Raw genomic sequence first — 24511 nt, 5'->3', positions numbered from 1 at the left:
ACTGGCCCAGAATGGAGCATGACATAAAGCTCCAACTATCTTTTCTGACAGGCTCGTCTTCATCTCAGTAACTCTTACATTTTCATTCCCTCCTCTGACCTCAATCAAGGCCTTTCGCTTTTATCATAGCGCAATTTCCATCACAGATATAAACTCATTTGCGTTGGTGAAGGTCAATGACTGAACGAACACAAACGGAGAGAGTTATCTGGACACGGCTGGTCTTACAGCAGAATCTGATGCCATTATTATTATGACGACTCGGTAAATAAGCGGCTCTCAAAGACATCCGACAACTGCCGCAAAGCGGGACGGAGCCGGTGAAGGACGGAAGGAAAACCTACTGTTGAGGAAACACACGACACATTGTGCAGCATGCACACACCTAACCAGTAATACTGCACTCCTCCTGTAAATATACCCTTCCCAGAGCAACCACTAATGAATGTTAATTTCAGTCCCCTGGTGCTGATCCAATATGCTGATAAAGAGATAGTGTGTGTTTCTTTGTGTGTGTGTGTGTGTGTGTGTGTGTGTGTGTGTGCTGCCCGTGGGGCCACCTAAGAATCTCGTGGAGCATCGCTTTCACATTGAACATTACTAAAATGGACTAGAATGCCTGGCTTTCTTCTCTCGTCTGTAATTAACGAGTTGATTATTAAAATGAAGCTGCAGATTGTTCCCTTAAGCATGCTGATTTCATAACACAGAGTGAGGTGCTCCATGCAGATGCTCTCACAAGGGTAACTGTAGTGGAGCTGCTCTGTATCAGGAGCAACTATCAGTGGTGCTCGGGGGCTCTCACGAGACCAACGCCATCCCTGACCTCTGCTGCGGTTTCCTCTCTCTACTCGCCTTCCAAAATCCTCCAGAAATAGAAGAAAAAATTGATATTCGACCTTGTGTGGGGTTATAGTATCATCTTGCTTGTCCACCACCAAGTGATGAGATGCATACATTGAAGCCTGCATTTATAGGTCACATGGTAGCTACATGGTCAAAACGATTTGAATTTTAATGGAAAAGAATGAAAAAGAAAAGTAAAAAATATTTTTTTATATAACAATGAATTATATTCAACAAATGTTTTTTTGCTTTTCTATATGGAACAAAAAAACCTTCGTAAAAAAAATCGTATGCTATTAAAAAACAAAACAATACAAGGCACTTTAAAAATGTATTTTATTAATTTTATAAGTTAATTATTTTACTATTATCTTTTTAATTTCCATGTTTTTCTTACATTATTTTATTAAAATTTAATAATTATAAAATGTGCAATAAGATTTTTAAATACACAGGATAATGCATTTATGAGAAACTTTTCAATAAAAAAAGTTAATTGTAACATATATATATAAATTAATAAATATAATTACAAATTATATTATCATCATCATTATAACATATTGAGTGAAATGTTGGAATTACATTATATATATATATATATATGTGACCCTGGACCACAAAACCAGTCATAGGCAGCACAGGTATATTTGTAGCAATAACCAACAATACAGTTTATGGGTCTAAATGATACATTTTTCTTTTATGCCAAAAATCATTAGGATATTACGTAAGGATCATGTTCCATGAAAATTTTTTGTGAATTTCTTACTGTTGAAATATCAAAACGTTATTTTTGTATTAGTAATATGCATTGCTCAGAACTTCATTTTGACAACTTCAAAGATGATTTTCTTAATATTTAGATTTTTTTTTGCACCCTCAGATTCCAGCTGTTCAAATAATTGTATCTCAGCCAGATATTGTCATATCTTCACAAACCATACATCAGTGGAAAGCTTATTTATTCAGCTTTCAGATGTAGAAACTTACCCTATGACTGGTTTTGTGGTCCAGGGTCACATGCATCTATAATTTTTTTTTTGCTTGATTTTATTCATTTCTAATTATATTATTGCATTAAAAAAAATACAAATTATGTGAATAACAAATAAAATGTTCAATATATTCTACAAATAAAATAACTACTGTATATGCACACACACACACACACACACACACACACACACACACACACACACACAAACATATACTGTATATATATATATATATATATATATATATATATATATATATATATATATATATATATATATATAGTACAGACCAAAAGTTTGGAAATATTACTATTTTTAATTTTTTTGGAAGTTTCTTCTGCTCATCAAGCCTGCATTTATTTGATCAAAAATACAGAAAAAACTGTAATATTGTGAAATATTATTACAACTTAAAATAATAGTTTTCTATTTGAATATACTTAAAAAAAAGTATATCAGCATCATTACTCCAGCCTTCAGTGTCACATGTAATATCCAGTCTATCACATGATCATTTAAAAATCATTCTAATATTTTGTGTTGGAAACAGTTCTGCTGTCTAATATATTTGATGAATAAAAGGTTAAAAAGAACTGCATTTATTTAAAAAAAATCTAATAATATATATTCTAATAATATATTTTCTTTACTATATACTATCACTTTTTAGCAATTTAACACATCAAGTATTGATTTTATTTAAAAAGAAAGAAAAAAAATTACTGACCCCAAATTACTGACCAGTAGTGTATATTGTTATTACTAAATATGTATATTTTAAAAACATAGCTTTTTTTTCTTCTTTTTATTCATCAAAGTATCCTAGAAAAGTATCACATGTTCTGAAAAAAATATTAGCAGCAGAACTGTTTTCAGCTTTGATAATGAATCATCATATTAGAATGATTTCTAAAGGATCATGTGATAATGATCCTAAAAATTCAGCTTTGCATCACAGAAATAAATGATAATTTAAAGTATAATAAATTAAAAAAACAATTATTTTAAATTGTAATAATGTATCACCATATTAATTTTTTTTTCTGTATTTTTGATCAAATAAATGCAGGCTTGATGAGCAGAAGAAACTTCTTTCAAAAACATAAAAAATAGTAATGTTTCTAAACTTTTGGTCTAATAATTTAATAAATTTGGTCAATTGTATATATATATATATATATATATATATATATATATATATATATATATATATATATATATATATAAATATATTGTAAACATAATTTTAAATACAGATTACAGGTAAAATTGTCATCAACATTTTAATTTACTTTAAAATAAAAAATACAAAAAATGTAAGTATTGTGTATTTTATTTTTTAATAAAAAAAAAAAAGTAAAAAGATTTTCCTTGCACAATCCACTTTTGTTTTGTTTAGTTTTTTGTCAATTAATTTAAATACGTTTGATGTGACATTTCAAATAGTTTGGTTTAAATCGATTGAATTATTTTATTTTGACATGCTTATTGTCAGTATATTTTAAGGTTAAGTGAATTTTGTAGGTTGATTTATATCGATCCATGCCACTGCACAGCTCATATAAGACGCTGATGGAAGTCTTAAGCACATAATGTATCTTAAATGGCTGTGCTATAAGCCCCGCCCACACCACCAGCCACAGTTCATGAACAAGAATAGCAATTTCTGCTCTCCAGCGACATGGTTCATCCAAGTGTTAAAAAAATAACTTTAAAAGCCCATGTTGATATAGTGGCAAGCACAACTTAACTGTGAACGTAATTGCAGCTTTACAGCTAAAGGTCCAACCTGCGAGATTAACCCTCTGATCCAGGCCAATTTCAGCTCGGGATTCACACAGCAGTGTTTTCAGTAAATAATGCCCTGAAAATTAAACCTTTAAACTTTGAATCTTTTCTTTATGCCCCTGTGTTTCTGTCTGGACAGGGAATATGTCATTGAGGCAATTTCCTCAGCAATGTCCCTCGATTTCTCTCACATACAGTAATAATACTATATCAGCCTCCAAAAATAATGACAAGCAGGCAGCAGAATATATCCTTTTTGATAAAATGTTCTATCTATTATGCATGTATCCATCTCGGCAGCAAAAACATACAATATTCGATAACAATATAAACATAAAAAAGAAAGCAAATGATGCAGCACAAGAACTTGTCAAATCATTTCTCAATTTAGGACAACAGCGCCTTCTGTTGGAGTGAAACTGAAGCCTGTGACGAGGCATGAGAGTGGCACAAGAGTCTGTAACATGTCATTCATTTGACCTTCTCTTCTATTCATAATTCATTTCATGAGAATCACAAAGATCAATGAAATCATGCAGTTACATGAATTCCAATTAAAATACTATTGTAAATCCAAAAACAAAACAACAACAAATGCACCGTTGCACATTGTCAGATATGGTCATATGATTATGAAGAGTTCAGATGTAAAATCATCTTAGTACCGTCTGAAATTTTCTTCTAAAATGAGCATTTTTATCAACATATGCATAGGTGACAGATTATACTGTACATTGTAATGTGTTGTTTTTAGACCAATTTCATTCTAAACGCCATTTCATTCTACTTCTACTAAGAGGATGAAAAATGGATATGAAAATCTAATTGTACCTACATCAAAAGTGTACTTTAAGGAAGAACCTAAATAGTAAAAATGTATACGACCACTTCAAGTATTTGTTGCAACTTAACTGGTGCTTTTTTCCATATTTGTTTGAAATCCATGTACTATTTTCAGACCAGAAACCCACGAGAGATCACAGTATAGGAATGTTCAAGCGAATGGATCACCTTGGACAACAAACGCATGAACAAACACACGCACTGCAGCTCTGTCCCTGCTGTTGCGCTTGCTTATGGATTTGCTCCGGGATGTTCTTGTGGAAATAGAGAGGAGAGGAACGTATCTAATGCCAGGTGATGGATTTCTGTTCATGAGAAGGACTTAATGAAAAAGCTCTCAACCACGAGGAGAATGTGTTGGCAATATACATCTTCTTTTCAAACCCCATCAAAGGCGGACATCAAAAACCTCATCCTCTTCCTCCAGAGAGCCGCCTGTGATGACTGTGGAGGTACACAGAGAGAGAGAGAGAATAAAAGGCTGGGAAAGAGTCACTCAAGTTACTGCGAGTTATTATCATTGTTTACTCTTTAAAAGATAAAAAGTACAGTGTACTAGACAGGACGTGAAATCTACTGCAGTAGACTATCTACAATGTTGTCCATAGACCCATTGGTAAAACTGCTTAACATTTTTCTAGTGAAATAAAACGTTTTTTTTTTTTTTCAATAACAGTTACATTCAACTTGACTTTTATTTTTCTTTTATTTGTAATGACATGACAATGCATGTACATTTACAGCAAAATACTTGTGATTATTTTATTTATAGAATATTAGCTATAAGTGAAATAACTGTTACTTGCATAATTAGCATTTTTAATGAAATATTTTTTATAACATTTATATAACATTTATATAAAACTATATATATAATTATATATATATATATATACATACATGTGTGTGTGTGTGTGTGTGTGTGCAATAAGAAAATCATTAATAGGAAATATTATTGAAAATTAATTAGAAAAAGGCAAACTAAATAACAGCTATATTTCTATATTTCACTTACAGCTAATCTCTCTCTCTCTCTCTCTCTCTCTCTCTATATATATATATATACATATACTCAAAATGTAATTATATATATAGTTTGTGTAAATATGTAATTAGAAAAATCATTAATAGAATTATTATTATTAATTATTATGCAAAAAATTATGCAAATAACAGCTATATTTCACTAACAGCTAATATTCTCTCTCTCTCTCTCTCTCTCTCTCTCTCTATATATATATATATATATATATATACTCAAAATGTAATTATATATACTCAAAATTGTATTATATATATATATATCCATCCATCCATCCGTGATTCAATATTTATGTAAATGTATTTTTTCAACTGAAATTCGCTTTTGATATAATATATATATATTCAAAATTTCATTATATATATATATATATATATATATATATATATATATATATATATATATATATATACACACACACACACACACACACACACTTTAATCTATCCATCCATCCATCCATCCATCCGTGATTCAATATTTATGTAAATGTATTTTTTCAACTGAAATTCGATTTTGAGTTCCATATTTCTGTTTGTTGTATTATATAGTATAGCATGTGTATGTGTCTTGTGCGTGTATGCTTGTGTAGAATTACCCGGGGACTCATCTATCGGCTCTGTGCTGGAGGGAGGCGGGAAGCTGTAAGAGCGTGTGGCCTTAAAGGAAGTGTCAGTGTGACAACTGACACTCTGTGCACGCTTACGACACTCGATGGCCAAACGACTGCTGCAGTCTTTATGACAGCTCACCCCACACACTGAAAAAACACAGAGGAGGGTCACCGGGCCACATTTACACAGGAAAAAGACAAGAGTTAAGATTTACATTTGGTTTCATACCTTTGCATTTGCATCGCTGTTGGTAAAATCCCCAAATCTGTAAGAATTAGCATACATTAAATAAGTCGCAAGGAGAGAATACAAGAAAAAACATGGACACCTTTTTAAATGGAATTTGGGGACTTTAGTTCGGTTTTGACAGCACATTACAGAATTTTTACTCACATACTAAAATGCTACTTTTTTTCAAAATTATGTGTATAGGATTATGTGTTCCCTTTTGTCATCCTGTAACATTGATGACATGTTTTGGTAGTGACTATTTTGGTAGTGACAATTCTATGGGATGACAGCAAAAAAGAAAACCTCAAAAGATGTCACTACCGAAACTCCACCAAATGTTTTGGTAGTGACAATTTTAGATACTTTTGAACCTAGCTCAAAGATGCACATGGTTAGTTAACACAGTTCTGAACAGTGGTATATATATAAAAACTAAGTGTTATAAAATTAACACCTTTACCTCAATATGATTATCTACTTGCACCTTGTAGCTATGAGTATAATATTTCCTGATCATAAATTTATGGGTTTAGTTCAGTCTTGGCCAATGGACTAAAACATACACAGTTGTGTTAGTAACATGAAAAAATCGGGACACATTTTTTACTTAGATTTTCTAAATTTACAAAGAAAAAGTACCAAAATTGGTTTCAATAAAATATCCATAAGATTAAATTTAGGGGTTAGAGTTGGGGACAGCCATCTCCCAATTGAAAGTATCCAATAAATTATTATTTTATATATATATATATATATGTATTAAACTTACTAATATTTTAAATATTATTGTGGGTTTTAGTTTTGAATATGCTTCTTAAATGTGTTTATTGGTTGTGGGACAGCAACTCTGTAGAAATATCCCATATATGTATATATATATATATATATATATATATATATATATATATATATATATATATATATATATATATATAAACAGTATATAAACTTTTGAGTGTATGTACTACATTTATTATTAAAACTATTTGATGTGAGTAGACAAAACTACTACTTAATTATTTTACATGTAAAAGCTTTTTAAGGCCGTCTACCTTAAATTTAGCTACATTGAAAAAGCTTTTCTGGTTCAACAAAAACACTGAAGAGAAAGGAAAACAGGTTCTCTGCTCGGGTGGACCTTGACAGGAAATTAGAAAATAGGAAGTGGTTACTATCTACACCCATGTACCAACTGTAAACATAACAACATCTTTCCCACAGACACACCCTTTAACACAACCCTGCTGCACTCACACCGAAAACAGCACAAGCACTCTGAACCTCTGACAGCAGAGACAAATATGAACGAATGCAAGCCGTAAATACGATCGGGCTTATGGGTGATAATAAAATGGGTATTATGTGCATCTGTGCTTTTTGAAATAAGACAGATCTGGTTGTCTGTTTCTCATGATGCTAAAAGATCGTATCTTTTGTGTGGGTTGTCATCATGTTGAAGATGAAGAGACTGAGCCCCAAATAAAATGTGCACTCACCAAACGAGAGCAGTGCCGACAGAATGAAGGCTTGACGCTGCTCGTCTCTGTAAACGTGTGAACAAACCCCATCTTACAGTTCTGTAAGGAGCTCGTCTTTGTGAAGTACTCAATCATCTCCTCGCGGCTAATTTTACAGTCCCTGGGAGTGAAAATGAAAAAGAGAAAGATGGGACCTTTACTGTAGTGTAGACTTTGAAAAATGAGGGAAATTAATTATTCCGGATACACTGTCTTGATAAACCCACTGGTTTTGGTCCAGTTCATCAAACTTGCAGAGGTAAGGGAAATTGCCCCTGATGATCTCAAACTCTTCTTGGGTAATGTAGCCATCGCCATCAGTGTCGAAATTTTGGAACACTGACTGAAAGTAAGACATCTTCCAATTAGTTCTCTTTCACCACAAGTTAATTTATTACACACTTTTCTGAAATTCTTGTCAAATTTGTGCAATCTCCCACACAACAGCATTGATCATTATTTGTTGTCCAGCAAAATGCCATGATTGTAAATATAATATTTATTTTAATAAGCCAGTCTATGAACAAAAAGCTATCACATAACTTACATTTGCTCTAGAAATGAAAATATTTGCAAACTAAAAGTAGAATTAAGTGGCTTCATGTTTCAAGGTTACATTCCTTTTTGCTTTTGAACAAACCGGTTGAGTGAATGATTCAATGACTCACTCATAAGGTCTGGCACTTGTATGATTTTTTGAATGAATCAATGTTTTTGAACAAATCGGCTGAGTGAAAGATTAAAGTAATGACTCACTCATAAGGTCAGTCACTTGTTTCATTCGGGATTCAATCAGTTTTTTTTTTTTTTATGAATCAGATGAGTGAATGATTCAGTGTTGCATTCATAAGGCCAGTCAATTTTTGAATTCCTGAGTGAATGGTGTGTTTGAAAGATAAGTCACTTGTTTAATTTTTTAATGAATCAGTGTGTTTGAACAAATCGATTGAGGTCACTCATTAGGTCAGTTACTTGTTGAATTTGTTGAGTCAAGGTTTTGTTGAGAGAGAAATTTTATGACAAATTCACAAGGTCAGTCACTTGTTTCATTCCAGATTCAATTCGTTTTTTCAATGAATCAGTAGAGTGAATATTTCAATGTCTCACTCATAAAGTCAGTCACTTGTTTCATTTTTTGAACAAATGATTTCGGTGATAGATCTAATGATTCACTCATCAGGGCAGTCACTTGTTCCATACCTGATTCAATTAGTTTGTAATGAATCATATAAGTAAATGATTAAATGTCTCACCCATAAGGTCAGTCAACTATTTAACACCTGAATTAATAAGTGTTCGAAAGTATTAATTTAATGAATGATTCAGCAACTAACTAATGAAGAAAGTCACTTGTTGCCCCTTACTGGCATAACAATGAAATCAACAGAAAGAGTCACTGAATAAAACCAGTCTGACAGTCTGTCTGGAACTGCATTACTGACTGTTGTCACAGGCAACCAGCTAATTATTGCATCTAAATACTATTAAAAAAAAAAAAAAAAATCAGAAAAATTATAAGTGAATTGAAAGTAGTATGGGTTACTTACCTCCACCATTTTTTCGATGTGTTTGTTGATGATGGTTGGATCCGCTTTGGGTTTGACTGAAGATGACCACTGTTCTATTAGAGGAGACTGTGACTTTGAGCTGGAACTCTAAGAGGCCAGAAATCAATGGCATATTCACTTAGCAAGTGAAAACAAGGCACCGGTAGATATGGATAAATGACTGATGTCCATTGGTGGAACAGAGTAATTATAGAGTAGTGGTTCAGTCTCCCAGCTGCAAGTCCACATAAGTGGATTATGCAAGAAACATGGGAAAATTATTGTCAAATTGTGTCATGAATTTGGTGCTTTCTACCTCATGGTGGCTACTGATTTGCTATCTGAGCGGTTGTAATGTTGGTGGGGTGACTCACTGATAGTTTAATGCTGCGAGGCTCCCTCTGTAGAGATAGCTGATATATCTCGTCCTCTGAGTGGTATTGGTCCAAAGACACCTGGACAGAAGCACAATAAATGTAAATTATGAACAATAATTGATAATTGCGAGAAATCCGTTACAGGCTATATCAACCTCAATGTTGCAATTTACTAAAAATGTTTATAGTTTAAAGGAACATGTTTAAAACAAAATTATGATTTATTTATAGATTTATAGATATAGTATTTAATTTATATGCATTTATTTTTGTATAAAATCCCACAAATAATTTAAAATAAATTACAAATAAAAATATCAATTATATAAAATATATATGTATGCAAATTTCAAATATATGCTATTTTTATACTGTCTATTCATCAAAGAATCTATCACAGGAATAAATTATATTTTAAAATGCATTAAAATAATAATAATCATTATCATTTTGATTACAGCAAACCCATTCCACCCATAAGAGACTTACTATAAGCAGATTGAGCAGGTCTGAATTGGCTTCTATACTGGGCGGAGTGCTTTGAATGAGCGCCAGCTCTTCTAGGATGGCATACAATTGATGGGTCTTGGTTAGGTTGACCCTAGTCTTCTCCGGGTCAAACCAATCAGGCAGGGCCACATGGACGGCAATCAGATCTTTCAAATGCACCCCAAGGATGGGGAAGCGGAATCCCGAACATTCGGAGAAACGCTGACGATAGCGACTGTAGTTTCCAGAGGAAGTGACCAGCTCCACCAATCCATCAAAGACCTGATTAAACGCAGAGGAGAACATTGGCTAGGCTGAAGCCCGGTGCAGTCGAAATATGAGGAAAGGGGATTTCGGTACATAGGTACAAGATATTCCTGCTCATGTTTGGTTGCCTGATAACAGAGCACTTGACTCGAGTATTGATATTTCTGAGCAATCTTCCAGAGAGTATGAAAATGGCACTCAATCCGTCTACTGAAAAGTGGACTTTAAGAATCTTATCTCTCATAGCCAGAGTTGGAGTGTTACAGCTGTTTGTTTTTCTTGCCAGTGTTGGAGGAGTGTTTACAAAGCAGCTCTCTGGCAGTCCTTACCTTGCGTGTCTCGCTGCCGATGAGCGCCTGTGTATTCTTGAGTCTAGCAATGGAGCTATTGCTGAGACCACCCACTACAGCCATCAGTGTGTTGAAGTTCTGCAGCTGCAGTAGCTTCTACACACACACACACACACACACACACAGACAGAGTACAATATGTATATATTCATTTCAAAACCCTAAAACATTTTTTTGTTTGTTTTAAATTAGATTCTGAATCCCTAGATCTTCAATGTGGTCTGAGACTTTTGGACCCTGCTGTAAACCGATTACATGTTTTAAAATATAAGCGAGCGAGCGAGTTGGATTAACCTGGGCCACATTGATGAATTCACTGATGACACTGGCTCTCTGCTGAGCTGTAGGCTTACTGAGAACCATGATCTGGATCCACTGGGAAACACTGTTAAACAGAGTAATGAAACGCTCCAGAATGGGATTATCCACCGTGCAGCCGTGCATCACGAAACTGTGGTAGTCCTGGAACTGAGGGGGAACAGATTTTTCATTTGCAATATGAACTCAGACTCCAGGTCATGCTATTACGAGCACAACGGCACGACTAAATACTGCATCTATAAATTAAGAGACTTACCAGAATTTTGCAAAATGATTTGTACTCCATATACGTTAGGTGTTCAGCCAGGGTGGAAGCATCCAGGTGGTCAAAAAGAAGAGAGGTCTTGCGTTTTTTCTTGACAGTTTCATCCAGTTGACGTCGCCATTCGTAAGATGGACTGCAGGCAAAACAAACGAGACATTGCATCTCTGTTCCCTGTCCCATATGCCTAAATATTATGCATTGTTTTTTGGTTCTTTGTCAAATCAGATCAAAGATAGTGTGTTGTAACCAACATCCAACGTAGAAAACCTTTTTAATGTCACCATGAAATAAAAAAATTACTTAAAAAGTTGAAGCAGAATTTGTAGAAGTAGACGTTTTTAGTTTTTTTTTTGTGAAAATAATTATTTTATATATTGTTTTTTTAACATCATGGTATTCATTATTTAAGAATCCCAAAAATAATAATACACTCACACATTTGTATGTTTAAAATAGATAGATTTTGTTTTTTTACAAGAACTTGGTATATTTGTTTTTAACTAGACTTTTCTATCATCTCTGACGTTCTTATTTGTCATTGACTTAAGGTTTTCTATCTGTTTGTGGATCTCCGACGTTTGTGCTTGTTTGTGATGTTCAGTACACGATCCCCCCACATTCTCCAGCCCTCTGTATCAAAGGAGCAGCCGATTGGGTGAGTTCTGTGCCCCTGTGACTCACATGCTGTCTATGTCGATGAGCAGACTTCGCCTCACATCTCCATTCTGCTCCAGTCGCTCTTTCAGACCGCGGATCTGCTCAGAAAGAGCGGGGTTCAGGTCAAACTCAGCTGGGAACTCAGATATCCAGTACCTGACAGAGACAGGGAGACGGAAGACAGAGAGAGCTATGACACAGAGTAGCTGTGCATGAAATAGGTCCAGGCAAGACATCAGGAGGACCAGTATTCTCGGTGAATAGTCTTGCCTCAACTGCTTTATGTGAATTCACAATACACCTCTGTGATGCAACCCAGCTGCCTTATGACAAAAACAATCCACATCTTTACAAGAAATATGCACTGCATGGCCAGATAGTATGTGGACATCACAGTCATAGATGCATTTGAGCATGCATAAATGCATACATTCCAAAACCATAAGCATTAATAGGGAGTCCATATTAAGTGGGCGTACACACATAACATGTTTTTGCTGCTTTTCCAGTTTTTTTTTTATTAGCATACACTGGATGGACATCTTTGAACACTCCATTTACATATCATGTTTCATCTTGACACTGCAATCTAAAAACGTGCCACTGAAGTCTCAATACCACGTATTTATTTCCATTCCAATACCATTCCAATTCTGGCATTTTTAAATGCAAACACATGTTCTGTGTGAATGGGCCCTAAGGAAATTTGCAAACTGTGAATGTCAATATTACTGATTGGGTGAACACAGCATGCAGCGTGTTTAAATAATGGTTTAGGGCCATTAAATGGCCTGTTTCTTCTAGTTAACATGTTTTCTGTGACATATGTACTCTTAAATATTTTAACAAATTACATCACTTAAATTATTTTTGACTTCACTGTCCATGAACATTTATTGAGGGAAAAAGCTATTCGGTTTATGGGTTGTTTGTGCACACATATTGCACCACAAATAGGTAAAAGTGCAACATGTGAAAAGGTGGAATAAGTCCTGAATTCTAAATAAAACATCCAATAGTCAATTGGCAAAGTTAATGAATCACTTCCATTCAGATTGCTATAGAAACAGTTAGAAACTTAGGACTGCACATGTTCATTAGCTGGTCCAGCATGAAATAAACATTTTTTTTTTATACGCAACATTTATTAGAAAGTTCATGTTAGATTTTGCTGTTGATTTGAAATATTTTATTTAAAGAGATAGTTAATGCATGTTGGTAACCAAACAGTTGACAGTAGCCATCGACGCACACACACACACACACACACACACACACACAAATCACTATGGAAGTCAATAGTTATCGTCAACATTTGTTTCCCAACATTCTTCCAAATATCTTTTTTGTGCTCAACCCTAGCAGGCACACAACATCATAAGACTTTGATATTTGGTTAAAGTTCAGTTGCGACGTCGGGTGACCAAAATTCAATGTCAATTCAATTTTCTAATCAATTTTATAATTCAATTTCTAATGATTTCCACTACCGACGTCAGCTGACGTTGATAGGCTATTTGTTGTTTTTAGGTTGTGTAACCAAAATCCATCATTACGTCAGCATCAAATTGTTATCCATTTTTCATTCTCAACCAAAATGCAAAATCATGCCCAACGTCAGCCTGACGTTATTATTGATGTCATGTGCTTGCTGAGACAGAAGAAAGAAATTCATACAGGTTTGAAACAACATGAGGGTAAGTAGATTATAACAGAATTAACATTTTTGGGTGATCTGTCCCTTTAAATTTAAGCGTGGCAAGCAGTTTTTGAGATTTCAGGAATTTCCTTATTCAGGTAGACTTGGTCTTGGATGCCTAAAATAGGCTTTTAAAAGGACTTTGTTCTAATCTAACACCTCATCATTTCACACTGAGTTTCGTAGCACAGGGTTAAAAGCAGCGCTAACCCCCTTGTGAAACATTGCTTTTAAAGCAGGGTTTAAAAATATAATAACCCAAGGTTAAGAGTCACATGAAAAGCCCATTTAAAGCCCTTTGGAGGGGTATTGTGATACTGAAAAAAGCCACTCTATTATAAAGCTTTGAATATGATTTAGTCCTGTATTCTGTACTTGATTTTATGCACCTGTTACTAATGTTTTTATATGAAAAACCTGAACCTTGGATGTCTTCAAGCTTTTAGCCATGTAGTATCTGTATAGTTATTAAAAAAATATATATATTAATAAATATGTGAACAAATGGCTTTTTAACCTACTTGACAAGATGACAAATCTGAGACTGGCGATTTGCAGAACAATCCTGTTCCTGAGACCTGTAATAGTGTCAAGGTAGCTCCACTTCATTATTATTATCGGCTGTTATGAGAGTGATGGAAACAGTTTGTGATGCAGTCAGCCTTCTCTATAAATGTCAAACCCCACCCATGACCCACTGTACTAAGTGCTAAATGTCTAGCATAAAAGCCGGCCTGTCACTTCCGAAACTAAATGTACAAAGACTATCATTTCTTTTCCGGTATTTGACATTAATGCAAGAGTTCTGAGAAAGCATAATGTGATGGGTCTGCTGAAGGAGGATACTTGTGCAGGAGTTTCTTAGCTAGGTCACTGGATGACAGGTACCAGGGATGCATGGTAAGAAACATTCGCACGAGAGACGGCTCCTTCAGAACGCCTTCATTGTCTGCAAAGAAGATAGACAACCAGACAGACATTTGCACATTAATTACCGTGAATCTATTAGCCTATGACTTTCATTTAAAGTCCATACATATATATATATATATATATATTAGTGCTGTCAAACAATTAATAACAATGAATCGCATCCAAAATAAAAGTTTTAGTTTATATGTGTGTCTACTGTGCATATTTAGAATGTACATATAAATACACACATATACAGTATGATAGAAATATTCAATGTATTTAAATGTATATATTTGCATCCATATAATTTATATTACATATAAATCTATGAGATGCTTTTATCCAAAGCAACTGACAAATGAGGACAGTGGAAGCAACCAAAATCAACAAAAGAGCAATGATATGCAAGTGCATAATCATGAAATATATACATGCATGTGTGTGTTTTTATATATAAATAAATACACAGTACACATGTATAATATGTAAACCAAAACTTTTATTTTGGATGCGATTAATCAAATTCCAAAGCTAAAGTTAAGCTAAAAAATATCTTAAAATGTAATGATGAATCATTTAATGGCTTTGCAATGAAAGCATCATAACATATTATGTAAAACACATTTTTATTTCACTAAACAGACACTATTATAAGTCAGGCCTAAAATATCAAATTTTATATTAACAGTGCTCCATTTCTCCATCCACCAGGGGGTCGAAATGGCTTGAAAAAAATGTAAGACCCCTGAGCTAGAGAAATTAACATGGGAATCACTGAATGGGTTTGAAGAATATCAAGAAACAGACACAAATGCATACAGTTGAACAAGCCAACTGGCTGTTCAGAGTGTTTACACGAGAGAAGGAGGAAGCAAATATGACCACTGACCAAAGGCTTTGATGCAGGCTTCCACTAGCTCCTCCACGCTGGCTGACTGATCCGATGAAACGCTCTCCATCCCTTTCTACTTCACTGTTCTCCACAGCCCCTCCTTTTGCTCCCCCACTTAATTTTCCACTCCTCTCTTTGATCCCTCTCTTTTTCAGTCTGAAAACGAGACAACGCCATGAGTGGCAAAGGAAACAGAATCAATAGAGCAGAGAGTGGTTCAGATGTGAGAGGTGTCGCTGGTTTTTCATTTTCATCAAAAGCAGACAAATCCTGGTCACACATGGATAATACTGTGGACAAGACTCATGCAGAAAAAAAGGTGCATACAAGATCCATAGGAACTGTTCTCAAACAACAGTAGAAGCAAAAATAAGCCTCAGAAAGATTTTCAAAGGAACTTACCCGTTGAATCTGGCATCAATGGTCCAACAGTGCTCATCATTGAAAACAGAAGTGCTAGTGAGCGCTGGGCTTCAGTGGAGCCTCCCTACCCATGTACTGAAAACCACAGCGGCTTCACTGGGGTTCACTCTGAGTACAGCTGCCTGTAGACTGTTTCCTGTCGGTTGAGAAATGTACAGCTATTGCATTTCCTGTTCATAATGTTTTGAGACTTTTTTGTCACATTCAAAACAAAAAGGGGTGGAGGACAAAAGGTGTGAAAAAAGGAGAATTTTTTTTTCATTACAAATAAATTCTTAAAGTTTTTGTATTGGTTACAGTAAAAAAAAAAAAAAAAAAATCAAAATTGTCTAGAAAATATCTAAAGACAAAAACTCTGATTTATTTTTCTTCCTGTTGCATGTCTCACACACGTGTAAATATATTATTTTTAAACTAATTATCATAGCTTATGAAATTTTGCTTCTAAAGTAAATTCAGCTTTGATTTTAGAAACAATAAATATTGTATATATTCTATCTATCTATCTATCTATAATAGAAAATTAATAATTGATTAAAATTAAACATTAAAATTAAACAGTGCTTCATTTAATGATAACTCTGCATGTGACTTTGTTTGCTTTAATGGTAAATCTGAGCATCAGAGAACTGTGCTTATAAAGTATGGACACAAAAGTGTTCAGTGTTCACAGTCCACACTGCTGAGATGTGTTGGCTCCCCTCAGTGGCCACATAGTGTCACACACTTTAATTGGGAAAAAATGAAAACATCTTCCATTTAATACATTTTGAAAGCAATGCTTCAACGGTGTTAAAATCCCGAACTTAATGAAATAACGAGAAACTAGTATTATTAAATTTGAAATCAAATTTAAATATGACTGTGATTAGGGTATGAAAATATCCAGACTGATAATAATAATAATAATAATAATAATAATAATAATAATAACTTCATTTTATTATCACTATTATGTTGTTTTCATTTATCATTTATCTTGAATGTAAGTGTACATTTACATTATATTTAGTGTAAATATAACAAATTAAGTAAGATCTGGACCATTAAAGCAATTCCTTGGCCTTTATTTTAATGATTATTTTGCAGTGTAGGGGGCTACTTATTATTTAAAACAACAAAAAGCACATCTTATCTGTTCTGCTGTAAAGGATTTAAGCAGCTACTGCAGGGAAAAAAAATAACATTCTCTTTTTTTATTTGGGTCATTGCAGCTATTAATGTCTGGCTCGAGAGACTTCTGGATTATTGGAGTTGTAGTTCAACTTAAAAAAATGGTTATTCATAATTAATTTCCACTTCTACTGTATATGTTTATCGATAGCGAAATAAAGAAAACATTGTATCCTTTATTTTCATAAAGCGTAGTTACCGTACTACAAACTTTATTGGCGGATGGCTGCACCAACCCCCGCCCACTAATTAATATTCATGATGGGAACTTCAAATAAGGAGAGCTGTCATTGTTAAATGGGTGCTGTCGCCTGAGTTCTGGTGTGTACTCTCTTACATGAATGAACCCAAGCCGAGACTGCTGTCACCAAGTCTAAACCACTGTCAGACCACGACAAAAAAAAAAAAAAAAGATTTCTGTGAAAGGGCTAAAGTGGAGAATGTAACAGACCTAAAGAAGAACTTTAATCGCCATCTGCATTTTACGTTGGTGAAGGACAGGAATGTATCCACCAAACGGGATTATTACTTTGCGCTCGCGCACACGATCAGGGATTACTTGGTAGGCAGATGGATCAGTACACGGCAGAGTTATTACGAGAAAGACCCCAAAGTAAATTCGTGCATGTTGAGGTTGCACCAGAATAAAAGCAAGTCAATGCATGGCACGACTGCACCAAAACATAAAAAAAAGCACTTGAGCACAGCGTTGTTGACCTTTCGTGACCCTTCTTCACTTGAGAGCTCTTCAGGTAGACTGGGATCAGCTCCCTGTGCAAAATAATGATAATTATACAATGGCTGATAATACATATTATACATATGGTTCACCTTAAGCACTTCTTTGATAGTCTAATATAATTTTTGCAATGATTTCAACTAGCATTAACATAGAAATCTCAACTTGGGGAACATGAATGAGCATTTAAGATGATCAATAGCATGAGCTGTACATTCATAGCACAATGATGCATCTCCAGCTTATTGCACTCTTTCTTGTGCATTCATAAAGCATCTTGAATTTTAATGATTATGCTGGTGTTTTTTCTTCTTTAAATAATAAAGGAGCTAATGAAACAATATGACCTTTTTAACATCTATTTTATGATCTAGTTCAAAGCATATTTCATTGAAATTTAACTAGAGGAACATTTGTTATATTTATACATATTAAAATGGCCAAGCAGCAGAAACTGCATTAAAAGAATGTGTAAGTATTCAGGGCATCAAAATCTGAGTCTGAAGATGGGAGATGAAGCCACAGCTCAGCCTCCCTGACCTTTTCCTCTCCTGTTCAGCCTGAAATCCATGGATGGAAGAGGTGTCTAGAATATACAGTAAAGGTCAAAAGTTGCTCCCTAAAAGAAAGGCCACTGTAGAAACATATATGGGAGGAAGAAGTAACATATAATTCAGCCTTATAATAAAAAAGTTACATAAAGACTATACAAACCTTTTTACAGGAAATATCAACTGAAAATGACCTGGTCTTCTTCAGAGAGTTCCATTCAGCTTCTTTTTCTGTAGGTGGACATCAGCAATAAACCTTGACTCGATCATTAAAAGCTCCAATGAGGCTCATGGCTGTTTCCTTTGAAATGTGAAATGGAGAAGTGATGTGAGAAACCGGTTCTATGAGTTTCCATGCTGTAAAATGGCTGGTGTGGGCAGAAGTTTTTGGTTTACTTGGACACTGTCATCTTTTTCATAGTTGAAACTGTTTTCAACATCTTGTACGACACATTGGTCTGCTCTCAGACCTTCTTCATTAGCTGCTTTACAGAATAACATTACACACTCTGTAACCTTTGCTGGCTACCTCACTGCTGGTTATTTTCGCTGGAGTCAAAATGTCAATGTTACATAACACCAGTGACCTTCCGCTATCTCTGCCTAGTCTGTTTCAGCCCATCGTGCCGCCACAGGCCCACTCTCACCTGCACTGTCTCTTTCTCTCTCTTGCTTTCCTTACCCAACACCAAAGGAAGGCCTAAAATGTCAAAGGCTACAACAGGGATGGTATCAGATTGCCATGTATACCTGATCCCTCTACCACGAAATATTAACATACAGTAGTTTTTCATAAAGTCTAAAAACTTTGGAGAGCTTGAATTGGTAACCCTTAATCAATATTTCAAAGTACATAACCATTATGTAAACAGTGTTGCTGTATTTTTCATATATGCTAATAAATAATGAATAAAGAAATACTTATTCTGTATTATCCTTCTTGTGTCTATGGGCCCTATCTTGCACCCAGCGCAATTGACTTTGTTCACCAACGCATGTGTCATTCCTATTTTGCACCTACGCAAAGCGCGCTTTTCCCTCCACAGAAGCACGTCGCTAAACTAGTGAATGAACTTGCGCTCCCTGGGCGGTTCAGCGCAAAAAAGGAGGCGTGTTCCGGCGCAAACAATCCCTGGTGCTATTTTGCTGTTCCATTAAACAATTGCGCCACTGACCAGAAAAAAACCTAGTCTAAAGTCAGTGGCGCGTTACGCGTTGTTCATTATGCTATTTTAAGGGCGCATGCTTGACCATAATGTATAGCGTGCTCATCGCGCATACACTTTGCTCATGTAATCTACACAGATGCAACAGTTATTTTTGCAAATCATAAATTGTTACACTAAAAAAATATTAACACATGAGATGACGGAAATCATTGTGGTGTGCCACGAAGATGTGAACAAAATAGGCATAAATCTAGCTTACAAATTATTCAGGCTAATTATTCTCCCATCCCCATACAACACAACTTCTCTGTCTTTCACTGCTCTTACAAGAACATCAGTCTCCTCGGCTGTGAACCGCTCCTGGCGTGCGCCTGGTAAATACGCCACAATAATAGCAATCCATAATGGAACTTGCGCACCTGCTTTTAAAGGGAATGTTGGATGACGCTCTGATTGGTTTATTTCACGATACGCCCAAACCACACCTATGAATAATGAAACTGCTTCAGACCAACCCACTTTAGATTTGCGCCGGGCGCAAGAGCCATTTATCCCGCCGGAAAAATAGCAACAGCGCCGAGACCCGCCCACAAACTTACTTGCGTTTCGCGCTTTGACACTTGCGTTTCAGATCGTTAAAATAGGGCCCTATGTGCGTGTTTACTACCTCTCCCTGGAGTTCTACATGGGCCGTACCTTGCAGAACACTATGGTGAACCTGACACTGGAGAACGCTTGTGATGAAGTCACGATTCAGGTAAGACTACACAATGAAGCCAGTGTAATGTTTTAGGTGATTGTTTGAAACAATTGTTTTTTATCACATACATTGTTCTTCAGCTGGGTCTGGATATTGAGGAGCTGCAGGAGATGGAGGAAGATGCTGGACTGGGTCGTCTTGCTGGTTAGTAATCTGACCTCAGGATTGGAAGGGGTTCCTTCATCATCTTCAGAAGGGATTTTGCGAGCTTTGCAAAAGAAAGTCTGAAAATATCGGAACAGCCTGTTCTTGAAAATTTCAACACTTTGGAACTTTTCAAATGCATGATAAATCTGCTTCTGAAAAGATGCACTCAGCATGTGTCTCTCTCTGTTTTTGTTAGCTTGCTTCCTGGACTCTATGGCTTCTCTTGGCCTGGCTGCCTACGGTTATGGCATCGCTATGAGTTTGGTATCTTCAACCAGAAATTATCTAGTGGCTGGCAGGTAGTTCACATTACTTTTAATAGTCTGACTTGATTAAATCAAAAGAATATCTATTTTAATTTAAAGGGATAGTTAAATTCTGTCATTACTTACCCTCATGTCATTCCAAATGAGTAAGACCTCTGTTCACCTTTGGAACACAAATTAAAGATATTTTTGATTAAATGCCAGAACTTTCTGACTTTCCATAGACAGCAACGCAACTGACACGTTCAAGGCCCAGAAAGGTAGAAAGGAAATTGTTAAAATAATCTGTGTGACATCAGTGGTTCAACCGTAATTCTATGAAGCTACGAGAATACTTTTTTTTTTGCACACAGAAAACAAAATAAAGATTTTATTCAACAATGTCTTCTCAGTTCAGTAGAGTACAATGCATGTGTGTGATGCTACTGACGCAGGAGCCAGCATTTTGATGTAGAACCAAAATGAGCTGTGCCTTGTTTTCATCCAGAGGATTCCATAACCATTGCTTATTAGTACTGTCGAGTTTTCATCTCACAATTCTGACCTTTTTCCACAGAACTGCATGATATAAACTCAGAACTGTTTGAAAGTCACTCGCAGTTGTGAATTATTAAAGTCCAGCTCTGAGGAAACAATACTTTTCTTAAAATTGCAAATTTATATCTCAGAATTCTGGCTTTATAATTCACAGTTAGGTGTCATTTAGTCAGAATTACAAGATGTAAACTCAAAAAAGATTTGTAATATGGAATTGGGAATTTATATTACTTTATGCCTCACAATTGCAATGTTCAGAGAACCATGCAGTTCAGAGAAAAAAGTCAGAATTGCAAGACAAAAAGTGATAATTGCCTTTAAAAAAATTTATTCAATGATGGAAACAAGCTACCACAAGAATCCAATGTGAGGGCACCTTTTTTGCCTGAAAAAGTTTGCAATGTGACTGCACCTTGACCAGCTTAAACATTCAAGATGGTATGGTATCAAGATGTCTTCCGCAGCTAATGTCGGTGTCTACATTCAGTAAATGCTATAGTGTTTTTGAACCATACAACAGTTAAGTACTTGAATTAATCTGATGTGGTAATTTTATAGTTGCTGTGGTAATATAACAACTTTAGTAATATAAACAAATGACTTTACCCAATACTATACCAAGTTTTCTACAACTATCAGAACTTAGGCTTTCAAGCTGTAAAAAAAGACACATCAAAAAAGCAAAGCAGTCAAAAATATCTCATCTACTCCTTTAAGTTCATCATATGGTTTTTACATACCTGCCTGAAGCTTTCGGTCCCTGTCTTCTTGTAGTTGTTTGAGGGTAAGGAGCTCAGATTGAAGCAGGAGTACTTTGTAGTGGCTGCGACTCTCCAAGTTCGGCTCCAGGGATATCGTGTGCACGGACTTCAGCGCTCTGCCTGACAAGGTTGGCATATCTAAGTATCTTCTAAAGTCTCACTGAAAGATGTTTGTCTTGAAGTTGAAGGATGTAGGTGTCGCTGCTCTGCTCTTTGACATTACTCTCTGTTTTTGTTTGGCTGCTTTCAGGTGGCCATTCAGCTGAATGGCACTCACCCTGCCTTAGCTATCCCGGAGCTGATGAGAGTGCTGGTTGACGAAGAGAAACCACTATGGGATAAGGTCTGGCATTTTTACTGTAAACATTATAAATGAATCATTCCTTCATTTAGTTATATACAGCATAGTCTCAGCCTCAGACGTCATGACCACGGACCGTTGGCTACACGTCTGATGCTTATGGGACACAAAAGTGGAAACACTTTTCAGGAGTGTCAAAGTCGTCCTGAGACTGGTTGAATTTTACAGGATTTCCGGGAGAAATGATTTCATGACGCCAAACCCCCTCACGGAAGAAGAAAGCTGTAGTGTTTACAACTGTGAAAACAAACGCTTATCAACTAAACACTGGAGTTTCAAAAGTATGTGAAAAATGTAAAGTTCGCGGCAACATTCCCACACCCCGAAATGTGAAGCTGAACTAAATGAACTGTGATTGGTTGTTTGACGAGTCTTTCAAACATCCTCATGGGCGGGCCTTGGCCAATGAAAGCTGCCATGAATTCCAAACCCTCAGCCATCAGTCTTAAAAGGAATAGTTCACCCCAAAAATTCAAATTTTCCCATCCTTTACCCTCATATTGTTCCAAACCTGTATAAGTTTCTTTCTTAAGTTGAACACAAAAGTAGATATATTGCAAAACTTTGAAGAACAAAACTGTTGACTTCCAAAGTGGGTGAAAAATACTATTGAAGTCAATGGGGGCCATCATCTGCATTCTTCATAATGTCTTCTTTAATGTTCAACAAAGACATTCATAGAGGTTTGGAACAACATAAGGGTAAGTAAATGAGGACTGATTTTCATTTTGGGGTGAACTATTCCTTCAATAAAAAATGAAGTCTCCTGGATAAGTTGTAAGCCAAACTGTGTTTATTCCCTCACTCTCTGCAGGCGTGGGACATATGTATCAAGACCTGCGCCTACACCAATCACACTGTGCTGCCTGAGGCTCTGGAGCGCTGGCCTATTGACCTCTTCCAGACCTTGCTACCACAGCACATCGAGATCATCTATGAAATCAATCGCTGCCATCTGGAGGTCCATCTTTAACGGAGCACAAAACTAGAACACATTTTTCCACAGAAAATTGGGGTCAAGATTTGGCTGATTTGATGCAGGCAAAAGCATGTTTCTTTAATAGCCATCCAAAAGTATCCTATACTCCAGTCTTCAGTGTCACATGATCCTTCAGAAATAACTCCAATATGCTGCTTTATTATTATTAATGTTGGAAACAGTTGTGCTGATTCATGTTTTTTGGAACCTGTAACTCTTTTTTCAGGATTTTATATATATATATATATATATGTGTGTGTGTGTGTGTGTGTGTGCTTTTGTTTTTATTGCATATCAGGACACAACTATGTATAATGACATGGGTATGACACAGGTATTACAAGGAGAGGGTGACTTAATAGCCCATGTCCCCATTTTTCAAAACGCTTATAAATCATACAGAATTAGTTTTTTTTTTTTGAGAAAGTAAAAATGCTAAAGTTTCCTGTGAGGGTTAGGTGTAGGGTTGGTGAATGGTGATAGAATATACAGTTTGTACAGTACAAAAACCATTACACCTATGGGATGTCCCCACTTTTCACAAAAACAAATGTGTGTTTGTTTTGTACACACACACAAATGCATTTATTCATAATGGAAATCTTGGTACAATATACACTAACTTTTAAAAGTTTGGAGTCAGTAATTTTTTTTAAGTAATGAATACTTTTATCCAGCAGCGATGTATTAAATGGATAAAAAGTGACAGTAAAGACTAGTATTGTTAGAAAAGATTTTAATTTTGAATAAGTGCTGTTCTTTTTTAACTTTTTATTCATAAAATAATCCAGAAAAAATGATCACAGCTTCCAAAAAAAAAAAAAAAAGAAAGAAATGAAGAGGCACAACGGTTTCTAAATGATCAATGTTTTCCGACAGATCATGCCGTATCTGCAAAAAGTGTGTTTTGTGAGTGTGTCATAAACAGAACCCATTCTGTTTGTTGTTGTAGTGTGTGTCCTCTCTTTCCCCTGGTGATATGGACTG

General features: G+C 35.3%; 2 protein-coding genes across 2 annotated transcripts; one reads left to right on the top strand and one right to left on the bottom strand.

Moving 5' to 3' along the window:
• Window positions 1–3190: 3190 nt before the first annotated feature.
• Window positions 3191–16228, bottom strand: rasgrp2 (RAS guanyl releasing protein 2 (calcium and DAG-regulated)). Its single transcript, XM_052588882.1, has 16 exons — window positions 16061–16228; window positions 15656–15814; window positions 14698–14800; window positions 14373–14429; window positions 12177–12308; window positions 11487–11628; window positions 11204–11377; window positions 10889–11005; window positions 10293–10574; window positions 9801–9881; window positions 9427–9534; window positions 8107–8222; window positions 7859–8000; window positions 6360–6396; window positions 6116–6277; window positions 3191–4919 (listed from the first exon to the last, which is right to left on the bottom strand). The coding sequence occupies exons 2-16, from the start codon at window positions 15723–15725 to the stop codon at window positions 4864–4866; spliced, it is 1779 nt and encodes a 592-aa protein (XP_052444842.1). The 5' UTR covers window positions 15726–15814; window positions 16061–16228; the 3' UTR covers window positions 3191–4863.
• Window positions 15834–23518, top strand: pygma (phosphorylase, glycogen, muscle A). Its single transcript, XM_052587624.1, is given in 7 exon segments — window positions 15834–15881; window positions 20345–20470; window positions 20554–20617; window positions 20817–20867; window positions 20870–20919; window positions 22435–22527; window positions 23360–23518. Coding segments are annotated over 7 exon segments (591 nt in total).
• The last annotated feature ends 993 nt before the right edge of the window (window positions 23519–24511 follow it).

Source organism: Carassius gibelio, chromosome B21, assembly GCF_023724105.1.
Source record: "Carassius gibelio isolate Cgi1373 ecotype wild population from Czech Republic chromosome B21, carGib1.2-hapl.c, whole genome shotgun sequence".
Taxonomy (NCBI): domain Eukaryota; kingdom Metazoa; phylum Chordata; class Actinopteri; order Cypriniformes; family Cyprinidae; genus Carassius; species Carassius gibelio.
The sequence above is the reverse complement of the archived record's forward strand: the minus strand, read 5'-3'. Positions and strand labels throughout refer to the sequence as shown.

What these genes read in the sequence shown, in the direction of transcription:
- rasgrp2 (XM_052588882.1), bottom strand. Translation starts at nt 15,725, where the DNA reads ATGGAGAGCGTTTCATCGGATCAGTCAGCCAGCGTGGAGGAGCTAGTG. An exon ending in AATCATTTTGCAAAATTCTG is followed by an intron (nt 11,378 to 11,486) that starts GTAAGTCTCTTA and finishes GTTCCCCCTCAG; the next exon opens with TTCCAGGACTACCACAGTTT. An exon ending in GCCGATAGATGAGTCCCCGG is followed by an intron (nt 4,920 to 6,115) that starts GTAATTCTACAC and finishes GTACCTCCACAG; the next exon opens with TCATCACAGGCGGCTCTCTG.